At 37.1% G+C, this 12,943-nt stretch overlaps 1 protein-coding gene across 5 annotated transcripts in view; it reads right to left on the minus strand.

Annotated features, from left to right (window-relative positions):
• Positions 1-1,897: 1,897 nt before the first annotated feature.
• Positions 1,898-12,943, minus strand: part of ATP5F1C (ATP synthase F1 subunit gamma) — a 33,853-nt gene continuing 22,807 nt past the window's right edge. For 3 of the 5 annotated variants that reach the window (XM_049882007.1, XM_049882010.1, XM_049882011.1), the window contains 7 exons: positions 8,546-8,750; positions 7,876-8,019; positions 7,680-7,744; positions 6,340-6,495; positions 5,774-5,870; positions 2,752-2,788; positions 1,898-2,045 (listed from right to left, as the gene is read on the minus strand). In XM_049882007.1, the coding sequence (XP_049737964.1) occupies positions 2,782-2,788; positions 5,774-5,870; positions 6,340-6,495; positions 7,680-7,744; positions 7,876-8,019; positions 8,546-8,750 (674 nt within the window). In that variant the 3' untranslated portion in view covers positions 1,898-2,045; positions 2,752-2,781. Of the gene's footprint in view, positions 2,046-2,751; positions 2,789-5,769; positions 5,871-6,339; positions 6,496-7,679; positions 7,745-7,875; positions 8,020-8,545; positions 8,751-12,943 lie in introns of those variants that run through there. The other 2 variants (XM_049882008.1, XM_049882009.1) reach the window with 2 other exon arrangements.

A 12,943-nucleotide genomic window follows, 5' to 3' on the forward strand; every position in this document is an offset into this window, starting at 1 on the left:
AAACAAGGACAGGGAGAGCTGAAGAGACAAGATGAAAACACCAATAGCATAATTTTTAAAGGATTGGTAGATCCTTTTCCCCCATGTCACAGCCTTGGGAGACTGCCCCTCCCCCATCCCAGCAGAAACTCAGTTTTATTCTTTGGAGAGAATGAAAGGTATCTAAACTGAGGGTTACCAGGCCTCTAAGTGTTGGTGCATATAGTGTCCTGAAAACAGCAGGGGTTAAGTGAACAAATGCTGAGATTCCTAGCCCCCCCACCTCCAGCCACAATTTGTTCCCAGGTGCTGGCACTCAGGCCAACTTAACTCTTAGGAAGATTTAGAGTCTTCTCTGAAAAACCTAATCAAGTTCTTCTGTTAAGTCAGAGATTAAGAGTGTAAAAGGACTCCTAAGACCACAGATTAAGAGGAAGGACCTAAAGATACTCTTTGGGGGTATCCCAATAAATGGACCAACTAGATTACCCCTCAGTGAAGCTCATGGTTAAAAAGCTCCACTCACAAGTGCAGAACTAATCAGATTTTTAGTCACCTACTCTCAATCACGGGCAGACAACTGAGGATTACCAGGCATCTGATGAAAACTTAGAACAAGAATTGGCAAACTTTCTGTAAAGGGCCCAATAGTAAATATTTTAGGCTTTCTAGGCCACTTTCAGTTTCTGCTGTACATTTTTCTTTGGCTTTGTTTTTTACAACCCTTGCCTACCCATTGTTCCGAATAAGTATATGCCTGAAATTCTTCATCCCATATATGAGAAACAGCAGATGACTCCAGGAGCATTTTAACTTGACTTTGACGACCATTCTGTGAAGGTGCAGAAGGCTAGAAACCTGGGCTAGGCCTGTTACATCAACATATCCTTGACTAGCTAGACTTTTTGAGATTATTACAGAACTGTAAACCCTGGTGGCATAGTGGTTAAGAGCTAAGGCTGCTAACCAAAAAGTCAGCAGTTCAAATCCACCAAGCGCTCCTTGGAAACTCTATGGGGCAGTTCTACTGTGTCCCATAGGGTTGCTATGAGTCAGAATCGACTCGATGGCAATGGGTTATGGTCAGAAGAGCTTATCTTCTTACCAAAAAATTTAACAGTAGCGTGTTAATATTTTAAATGTTTTAATATCTCATTTTAAAAACCATTACTACAAAGTTTATTAAGAAAATGTTCTGCATCCCACTTTGGTGAGTGGCATCTGGGGTCTTAAAAACTAGCAAGCAGCTATCTAAGATGCATCAATTGGTCCCAACCTACCTGGAGCAAAGGAGACTGAAGAACACCAAAGACACAAGGAAAATATGAGCCCAAGAGACCAAAAGGGCCACATAAACCACAGACTCCATCAGCCTGACGCTGGAAGAACTAGACAGTGCCTGGCTACTACCAATGACTGCCCTGACAGGGAAAACAACAGAGTCCCTGATGGAGCAGGAAAAAAGTGGGGTGCAGAACTCAAATTCTAGTAAAAAGACTAGACTTAATGGTCTGACTAAGACTGGAGGGACCCCAGAGGACATTGCCCCCGGACTCTCTGTTAGCCCCAAACTAAAACCATTCCCGAAGCCAACTCTTCAGACAAAGATTAGACTAGATAAGACCTAAAATGATACTGGTGAGGTGTGTGCTTCTCAGCTCAAGTAGACACATGAGACTAAGTAGGCAGCTCCTGTCTGGAGGCAAGATGAGAAGGCAGAGGGGGACAGGAGCTGGTTGAATGGACACAGGAAGTACAGGGTGGAGAGGAGTGTGCTGTCACATTATGGGGAGAGCAACTAGGGTCACTTAACAATGTGTGTATAAGTTTTTATATGAGAAGCTGACCTGAACTGTAAACTTTCACTTAAAGCACAATAAAAAAAAAAAATTGTTATTATATAAATTTAAAAAAACAGTGAAATTTTAAATTGTATGTTGTTTATTGTACGATAATTTACAAATATCTTGCTATCTTTCATAATCTGAACAATCGACCAACAATGTCTTCTGACAAGGACAGCAGTAAGTGAAATAAAATCAGCTGGCTTAATTTCTCTTCTTTACCTGAAAAACAAAGAACAGAACAAGTAAAAATCAAGCAATATTTTTCTGGAAAATATTACCGTCAAGAGATGATAGGTATGTAAAGTGGGGTTTAATGAACTGGATTTACATCATAAACTGTTACGCTATACCAGTGATTCTCAAATTTTGGTTTGTGGACCCTTTCATAGGTCACTGAGGGCAAACTATTTTCATAATAGTGTTCTTCTTTGTTTTACTCTTAAGGAGTGTAGAGTGGGTTTTCCAGAGGGTACATGATGTGTGACATCACAGCAGAATGAGCTCAGAAATAAATGAGAATCCAGCTGTCTTCTGTTAAGTCAGACATTAAGGGTGTAAAAAGGGTCCTAAGACCATAAAGTTTGAGAACCACCACTCTTAACCAATCTATATTTAATATCTTAAAAAAAAAAAAAAAAAAAAAGCTACTAATTCTCTATCCTCAACGTTTATTTCCTTGTGTGTCTCATCTGCCCACTAAAGCTAGATTTCCTAAGACCAACATGTTTAATAAATGTAAATCTAAAAAAAAAAAAAGCCCACTAGCATTACCCACTACCCTTACACTCCCACAAGTTGGCCGCTACTATAAATTGCCTATCAACCCAAGTATCGTAGAGAATTTCTAAATTAACTTCAGTTATATCTGGCTAGGTTTCTTTTCTGGAGGAGTATAGGGAGAATGTGCGAAACAGTACCACTTTACCTCTTGTCTGAGGCTGACCTTTGATTTTCATTAATCCCTGGTTATTATATTGGAAGAAAAAGACAAACAAATCAAGCATGTCAAGAAGCAATTCATGCACATATAATTTCCAACTAAAAATGTCCATTTCCTTACCCATTACCTTGAGTATATCACTAAAATATTTCTTTAAAAACAGATCCAATGACTGTTATAAAAAGTCACAGATTTTAATATGGTTAGAAGCAACAAAACCATGTTCATGCAAGTAAGCAATACTATGAAACTATAACTGAAATCACTATTTTTTCTATAAGTAATATATTTAAAATTTTTAAACTGGCACTTCAAAATTTATTGTTTATTCATATTTATTTTACTACTAAATAACCAAATGTATTTGTGTTAAATATTAAAGTCTTTAACCAGAATAACTGATAGATTAGAGTGTGCAAATCCATTCATGTAAACAATCCAATTTGGAAGCACACAAGCCAACTTTTTATGTAAGGATTTAGACTACACTTTTTTTTTTTTTTTTTTAGTAAGTGAAAATTTAGGTCAGTTTCCAATTAACTGAATTTTGAATTCTTTTTTTACTATTAGTTTTATGCCACAATCTCCCTCTCCTTGCTTCCTTTGCTCTAGCTACTTTTTAGTCAGGTTTTCCCCATTCCATAAAAAAAAAAAAAAATTTTTTTTTTTAATCAAGAAAGAAGAGCTTGGTCTTCAATCCTGCCAAAGTTGTATCCTCATTGTTCATTACTAGCATTCGCTTTTCAAGAACAAAAAAGGACCTTGGGTTCGCTGCATCTCACACAACCCTCTGAACTACTGAGCCTTAGGAACCCTTCAGAATGTAGTTCCTTCCCCCAGACTTCTCACATATAACATCAAAGAGGAAATCTGCATTAGCAGTGGGACAAATAGCCAGAAGGATAATGATAGATGACAAACCTGAGTCAAAGAGACAGTAGTATCTTAACCAGGTTACTGAGCTAGTAAGTGACAGGCCATTCAGTATACACAGTACTCTATCATGTGAATACATTAGTGACCAGGCTGAGAGATGGGTTAGTCCTAACAAAGCCATGCTTAGAAAGCAAAATAAGAGCCGAAGAAGGGTGCTTGGGATAGCAAAGCTGATGGAGCCAACTAACAACTTATAGAACAGTCTCTGTTGGCGCCATCAGTTTTATTTCTCTCTCTTTGGTATTCTACCCAGTTCTTGGTCTTGAGAGATGATACTTTCAAGGATCAAATTAAATGTCACTTTTTTTTTTAATGATGAAGCTTTTCCTGGTTCCCAATAAAACGTTATTTCTTCTTTTTCTAAATTTCCAGTTCTTAATACATTTATGGCACTTCATTCATTCATTCAACCAACATTAGGAACATATGTGTCAAGTAATGGGGGCACGAAAGTAAGACACGGTCTCCCTAGCCTCAAGGAATACACAAAAAGGCAATTCTTAATAAAATGTTTTAAGTACTACAATAAAAAGAAGCACACAGGATGAGAAACGTAGGCACGTCACTCAATGTGTGAAAGAGAGTTTTCTAGAAGAAATAATTCCCCTAGTTCAGTTAAGAGGGTTAACAAGGGATCAGCAGGAGGAAGAATCAAGGGGCAAAAGGGAAGAAAAGAATGGCACGCTAGACAAAAAGAGAAGCATGTGCCAATTCTAGGTCGTAAGAAAGAACGTGACGTTAGCTATAGCCCTAGGATAGATCAATGTGGCCAAAGTTCAAAGAAAGTGAGAAATGGTAGTGGAAAGAGAGAGCATCAGTGGCTAGAAAACGTAGGATCACATATATCATGCTAAGATGTTTTTGTAGGATGATTATATTATCAAGGATGGATTCTATTATTTTCCTTACAATGCTCTACCATACGGGTTAGCAAATTTTTTCTGTAAAGGGCCAGACAGAAAATATTGCAGACTTTGTGGGGTCATATACAGTCTTTCTTTCTCTTCCTCCAACCCTTTAAAAATATAAAAACATTCGTAACTCCAGCTCAGTCTGCTGATCCCTGCTCTACTGGAATTAATTGCTTATTTAATGTCTGTTCTCCCTGTGAAGACTGTGAGCTCTTTGAGAGCAGATATTCTTACTACTGAGGAGTGTCCAGTACAGAGCTTGGCACTTAAAGAGACATGAAAAATATAAGTTTTGTGTTTGTTTTTTTAACTCAGAAGAGAAATAATAAGAATCTGAATTTAAAAAGTGAGCCTAAAAAGGGAAAAGATTCAAGAGATACTCAGAAGGTAAGACCTGGTGACCCAGTAGTTGGGGGTGAGTGTGAATGAGTCAAAGACAACTCACCACACATTTTATCTTTTATCATAATTATCTGTATGTGTTCTTATCCTATTAGAATATAAATGCTTTGAAATGCAGGATCATATCCTTAATCTATGATGCTACTGTGCCTAGAGTTGTATTTCCACATAGTGGGTGTTCCATAATTTTTTTGAATAAAGTTCCCATTATCTTAATCCTGGTTTCATAAACATTAGATTTCCTAGACAGCCAAGAATTTTCTTGAGGAAAAGCATATACTATCCCTTGGTATGGATATAAAAAAAAAAAAATTTAACAATTAAATAATTCCTAGAAGCTACCACCATTCAATGATTTACTGATTTATGTGAAAACAAAACCAAAACCAGTACTTTACTTCAGGAAGTTTCATTTACTTGGTTTATAATGTTTTAGATTCCTATAACATAGATATTATAAATGGTACCAAATTATCCATATCCTTATTCCTAAAGCTTTAAGAAAGGGAAAGCTAACAATATACTAATTTCTAAATAGAAGAAACCAAGCCTGAACATTTCTGTTGAAGCAATCAGAATAAATTAGTGGAATCTCATTTTCATCAAGTTTTTATATCTTAAGAGTAACGAAACAAGGTTAAGCAATGGATCATTTCATCTTTAACAGACAAAACAAAACAGAAAACTTTCAAGCATCCAAAGGTTAAACTAGGAGAATGAAAAGATAAAAACTCTGAAGGGTATCTACAAGGACTTACAGAGCTGCAGCACCAGAGATGATTTCAATCAATTCTTTTGTGATGACAGCTTGACGGGTGCGATTGAATGTTAAAGTCAGTTTGTCAATCATCTCAGCTACAAACAAAACAAAAATAACACAATCAAACTAGAAAAACATATATTGTTAATAAATAAACTCCTTCACAGAAGTATGTTGCTTCATTTAAAAATATGAGAGATGAAATCAAGGTGTCTGCTCTTGTTTGGGTACCTTGGTGCAATAATTGGCCTCAAAAAGTTTTATACAAATGTTTTTACATTTTCCATAGAATACCTTTTCAAAATACTTGCAAACCTACTGCTGCTTCCTCAAGATAATACTTCCCTACAAGGCTGAAAATACTGTATTTCTAATTTTTTCAGATAAGAAAACTCAGAAAAAGAGTAACTGGTCAAAAACTCTGTAGAGTCAATGGCAGAGCCCAGGGCTAGATCCTAGCTCTTGCTTCCTGGTCTATTTAAAGGATGTCATTGTTTTTGATGCTAGGATCTTCATGCTGTTCTCTGCAACAGAGTTCTCTGAAAAGATATATTGTGTGCTTACAAGCATTCTTGCTAGCATTGTCCATAGCTGTCATTCTTGCACTTTGCTCACTAGCGGTGGACTCCTTTAGAGAGTAGTAGATGATGTTTGCCAGACTGTATTCTTGGTAATTTTGCAGCACATCAGCATCAATATCATCATAAATACTCATGGTCTCTGTTAAAACAAATGATAAGTTTCTTTGAAGTCACAAAGAACAAAGACTGATTTAATCAAAACCAGCTTACTAACGTTAATGTCTTTTATGAACACAATTAGAGAGTACACGTCAATGTAAGGTAGGGTAAACAAATATGTTCTAATAGAGTATATTACAGCAGATTTCCAGCAAAATGTAATGTGTAAATAAAGTATTTGATATTTTACTTCTTAATAAAAATTAGGAAGCCAACATCTAAATAACCTCATTAAATTTATGGTTATAAAGTTCTCTGGACAGCACCTAGAAGAGTGTCAGGGACAAAGCTAGCAGAAATTCAATAGATTTTTTTTTTTTTTTAGCACAGAAATTCATGAAAGAACTGAAATCAGTAGAGTGTTGAACAAAAATCCCAATTTATCCATTTGATTATTGGAGAAATCTAAGTGTCAGTCTGGAAAATAAGTGAGGGAAAGAAACCTTTTTGAAGCCTATGAAAGAGAGGAAGAACTAGAAGCTGATATGAATTTTAATTTTTATGTTGTAGAAATTTAGCAGCATACTTCAAAATTCATTCACTAGGGTCAAGTGAGAGTAGTATGTTTCATCATACTTAAGATGTTATTGGGTATAACCACTAAGAAAGAAAGAACATAGCTCATTAAAAACCGTGACATGCCATTGCCTATTAGAGGCATGCCAATTCCAGAGATATTAAAATGTAAAAAAGTATACATGTTTGAAAAGATGAAATATGGTATAGAAACAGGGAAAAGGCCTCAAAAAAAATGAAATCTTTTCCAGAATATTACTTTTGGATGTTTCAGATGGCAGTGATGACTTTATTCAAACAATAAAGCGAGACAATTGAGTGGGTCAAAGTAAATCATTTTCAAACACTATTCAAATCTCTGTCCTAGAGCTTCTGATTGATTGTAATTAGGTATAATTCCCCTGCAACATGCCTACTATGGCCCTCAATAGATAGTCATTTGTTCAGTCAATGAAGGAATAGAGTAAGATTTGTTTAAACAACGAATGAACTAAGATAGCATAAAGCCACCAACAGATAGTGCTACTTACAGCCCAGATCATTTTCCTACTGCTGAAAACAGGACATCCTAACAAACACTATTCTCATTAATGAACAAATCTCTCCTCTTCATATAGCAAAAATACTTGTCACACAAAAACTACTTACCAGCACTTGCGATGGTATCAAGGGAAAATATGGGCTTTTCATCTGTCTTATAGGAGATGACAGACCTAGAAAAAAAAACAAAAATTTAATTTTCAAAATAGTAAGTTTTAAACTGTTAAGCAGACATTTGCTTATTTTAAAAGAAACAATTCAGTTCATGAACATAAAAATGCTTTGATTTTTAAATCTATCTTGCCTGAATCGATTAAAGATGATAGATCCTTCATCAAATTCATATCCAGAATTTAGTAATTCAAGGGCAATAATCGACGCATCTCCAAAAGTAGGAGGTTTCCTTCCCACCTCTCTGAATGTCACCAGAAACTGGTCAGAATGAGTCCTACAAGAAAATCAAGAGATCACATAAAGTAGTTTAACAAAATATTTCTGCTTAAAGAACATAGGGAACAAGGATAAACATCACCATGGATCAAATGTGGGGGTGAGGGGGGCCCTGAGTTAAGTTGTTCCATACATTATCATCCTTGCTCCTTTCCTTCAGCACCTGCGAATAACTAATAAGGACTAAAAATGAGGCTTTTTTTTTCTTTATATTTCTGTCTTCATTCTTCTCCTTCCATCCTAATGAACGATCGTTCACTTCTAATATTTCCAGGCTGTGTTATCTCCTAAAAGTTCTCACTTGGATTAATACCAATAGCTTTTGATACTCTCACTGGATGGGAAGGAGAAGCAAAAGACAAGTAGAAAAAAGAGGCAACCTACATGCTAGTATATATTCTGGAAAGAACAAAAGCTGTTGACTATAAAACAGGTAACTAAAAAAGACACCCTGCTTAAATAAACTATCAAAGAAACTTTATGCTTGCAACCTTTTAAACATAAACAATATATATTTAAATTACCTATAAAGTATGCTCCTGATTTTATCACCAACTCCAACAAGCATAACTTCTTTTCCGGCTGCCGTGAGCGTGGCCGCTTCACTTTTCATCTGTTTAGCGACTGAGGAATGAATAGCACCACAGAGCCCCCGGTCGGAGGATACACCAATAATGAGGTGCTTCTTCTTGTCTTCAGGCGCCTTAATATCAGCTTTTTCATAGAGAGCTTAAAAACAAACAAAAGGAATTTTTGTAATAAGCATTAAATGCTATACAGAGACAATCACTAACTTACAAAACATTTGGCTGTTTTCAATACATGTAAATTTGATTAACATAATCAAAAGCATTTGTGTACTTAGTCCATTTAAAATCAAGCTGAAAACCATAAGGTCTATGCCAGAGGTTCCTAAAGGCCAATTAATGGCCAACTTATTTTGAATGCTGACTGAAAGAAATGTCTAGTACAACTAAAGTACCTGTAAAGAGGCCAAATATATAGAGTACCCACTTATCTAGATATGACTCTAGTGTAGAGAACATAAATCTCCAATATACAAGCAAAAGTGCAGGAAGAAAATACCCACTTATCTAGATATGACTCTAGTGTAGAGAACATAAATCTCCAATATACAAGCAAAAGTGCAGGAAGAAAATATTTATGAGCTGCTTATATAATCTGCATATCAAATTCTTATAAAAACTGTAATTTAATGGATACCACTTTATTCTGAGGATTACTTTAACAACCTCACTTTGCTGGGCCAGTCCTCTAAGAAGCAGAGGCCAAGGTGGGATTAAATGTGCAAGAATTTTTCTAGGCAAAATGCCTCAGAGAGAAAACAGGAAAGAAACCAAGAGAAGCTAAGAGAATCTTCAGATCATGGTCCAAGGCTGACCCACAGGAAGAAGAGAGGGCAAAAAGATTGGGTGGATGCTTCCTAGACTACTGTGCAGTTTAAGGAGTTTGGCAAGGTGACTTGGGAGTACCCAAGCCAAGACTGCAAATCAGAGGAGCCTCATGTTTCCCAAGAACAGACCTGCCTTAGTATCCCTCCTGTGCTTTGTCACTGGCTGGGAGCAGCCTATGGGAAGTATGACCTGGGTGCACGGTGATGGATTCCATCAGCTGGCACCAATTATGCTCCCTGTAGTTAAGGTGAATTTTCACGGCTGCCATATTCACCCACTTTCATAAAATTCCTAGTATTACTCTTCTCAGTGTAGGGCAGTGATTCTCAAACTTTAATATCTGAAGCCCCCCTCTCCCCCACCAAAAAGCAGAGACAAGTAAATATTCAACCTTAAAACTAGGGGAGTGGGGAGAGCTAACACTTCTTTTAGGTCTCTTTAAATTTATGTGAGTTTTATATTGTACGGCATATGTGTTTTACATTTTAAAATATTTAAAAATATTACCCACTTAACATCTTAGTATCTCTAACAATACTTCTCAGTTTGAAGGTCTTACAAGCTGACTGGCAGTCTTGACTTGAGTTTTTATTATGCCACAAATTCTCTAATCAGATACCTCAGCGAGGTTCTTCTTTAGTAAGTGAACAATACTGTGGGGTTAGACTTTCTGGGGTGGGCAGACTAGTTGATTATACTTATTCATAAAAGAAAAGTGATAGTGACATGAATGATAGTGAAAAGAAACAATGGTAAAGTGATTCTTCCTTTTCCTGTCACTAAGACAGAGGGTAATTTTTAAAGAAACTTTTTCTTCTCCAAATTTGACCTAACCATATGTTTTGACTGAGTAATTAACTGAGGAAATGCAGTACGTAGGAGACTACCAAATCAAAAAACCAAGCATGTTGCCATCAAGTCAATTCCGCTCATAGTGACCCTATAGGACAGAGGAGAAGGGCCCTATAGGATTTCCAAGGCTGTAATCTTTATGGAAGCAGGCTGGTGTGTTCAAACTGCCAACCTTTTTGGTTAGCAACTGATCACTTCAACCACTGAGCCACCAGAGCTCCTTATAAGAGACTACAAAGATAGGTACATATTAAGTGCCCCCATTCTACATTTCCTAGGTACCCAAGGATACAATTATGAATGAGATATAGTCCTATATGAGCTAAAAATGAATGTCCTACTCTAGGCTAGACTTGAGCATCAACCAACATTTACTGAGCCACCAACCATTTGCTTAGAATTGTGCTAGGCATAGAATGAGAGTCATGAGGTTTGGAGCTGATAAGGATTGCTAAAACCTAGTCTATTAACTCTTCTTTATGCCACGTAGGCCCCCAGAGCCCTGGTAGCATAGTAGTTAAGAGCTTGGCTGCTAATCAAAAGGCTGGCAATTCGAATCCACCAGTCACTCCTTCAAAACCCCATGGGACAGTTCTACTCTGTCCTATAGGATTGCTATGAGTCAGAATTGACTTGACGGCAACAGGCTTGATAGTTAGGAGTCCTGGTGGCACGGTTTAGGACATTAATTTTCAGTTCATTTAGCACTGTATCTTATTCATAATTGTATCCTTGGGTACCTAGCAAATGTACAGTATGTGGTACGGTGGGCACTTAAGTGGTTAAGTGCTTGGCTGTTCACCGAAAGGTTGGTGGTTTGAACCCATCAGCTGCCCTACAGAAGAAAGATGTGGCAGTCTGCTTCTGTAAAGATTACAGCTTTGGAAACCCTGTAGGGCAGTTCTACTCTGTCCTATAGGGTCACTATGAGTCAGAATTGACTCAACAGCAATGGTTTGGCGAGGCTATACCAGTTAAGTAAAATTAAATATGGCCATTTTTTAAAGAAGGAGTCATTTCAACTGGGCCCTTGTGCTCTATCATTTTCTCATAGTGAGTTTTCTTAAGAGGTATAAATGCATGCTTAATATGGAAGAACACAAGAAAACTACACAAGGCAATTCTACATCTAATACATAGTTATATTATTACACAGACAGATGAACAGATAATACATATATACATTATCTTCAATTTGGAAAGAAACAAATTTTGCTGTCTTCTAAAGCTCATGTTTAAACATTTCACTTATATATTCTGTTGGTAAGAGCCATCTTTCTTTAGTCTTCATTCACTCATATGTTTATTGAATACCTTACCAACTCCCTATCCTTAAGCAGCTTACATTCTAGTGGGATAGTCAAATAAAACAAGTAGATAAGGATATAGTATGTCAGATTGTGACATGTGTGAGAATGAAAAAACAAAGAGGTATAATGAAAGCACATACAGTAATAAAACAGGATAATTTGGGATAGGTAGTTTGAGAACGCCTCCCAAGGAGGTAGTATTTGAGTTGAAACCTAAATGAAGTGAGGCAGAAAGCCATGAAACTACTGGGGACAGGGGCATTCCAAGCAGAGGAAAGAAAATGCAAGTGCAGCAGTGTGAGCAAGGGGAGGTGTGGTAGGAAATGAGGTCAGAGAGGCATCAGGTACAGGATCCTGTACAGGCTTGTAACCCACTGCCGTCAAGTCAGCCTCGACTCACAGTGACCATATACGACAAAGTAGAGCTGTCCCATAGGGTTTCCAAAGCTGTACATATTTACAGAAGCAGATGGCCACGTCCTTCTCCTGTGGAGTGGCTGGTGGGTTCAAACCACCAACCTTTTGGCTGAGCGCTGAGTGTTTACCCACTGCGCCACCAGGGCACCATAGGCTTGTAGGCAATGATACAAATTATATCCTACTTATAAAGGAAAGCTGTTAAAAATTTTTGGATGGGGGGATCATGATCTGGTTCATGATTTAAAAATATCATTCTGGCTGCAGGGTGGAGCAGACTGTAGGGGGGGCAAAAGCATAAGGAAGGAGACAAGTTAAGAGGCTAAAATAGCACTGAGGAGCAGTGACTAAAATACTTCTTTAAGACTCGAACCAAAGCTTGAAATTTGGATACCCTTGAGTTGAGATTACTGAGGTTGAGTGGTGGGTAAATGGGGGTTCACTCTATGATTTTTTTTACTTCCATATTTTTACAAAATTTTCAATAATATAAAGTTAGGTAGTCTTATATCAGTATGAGATAGAATAATGATGGAAAAGCTAAGAGAGGGAGAAGAATTACACCCTCTCTTCACTTATCAACATGGTCAGGTTCCAAAGACCAGGTCGTTATACAAAATCGTTGTTTTGCAAAAATGGAGGATGACATCATTACGTAACTGCCAAATAACATCACTGCATAACTGCCAAACCACTGAGAATCACAGTGCAGCCAAGTTGACACATAACTTTAACCATCACAGCAGCATTACTCTCACCTTGCACCTAGACATTGGTTACTGCCAGACATACATCGTTAATGCGCAAAATAGATGGACAGTAGATTTTTTTTACTATTGTCGTAAATGTGCAATGTTCAATAATGAGTTAGTTGATAAGTGAGAAGAGTTATAATGGGAGCTTTAACAGTTAAAGAGGAGAGTAAAAA

This window comes from Elephas maximus, chromosome 4 (assembly GCF_024166365.1).
Source record: "Elephas maximus indicus isolate mEleMax1 chromosome 4, mEleMax1 primary haplotype, whole genome shotgun sequence".
Classification (NCBI taxonomy): Eukaryota; Metazoa; Chordata; class Mammalia; order Proboscidea; family Elephantidae; genus Elephas; species Elephas maximus.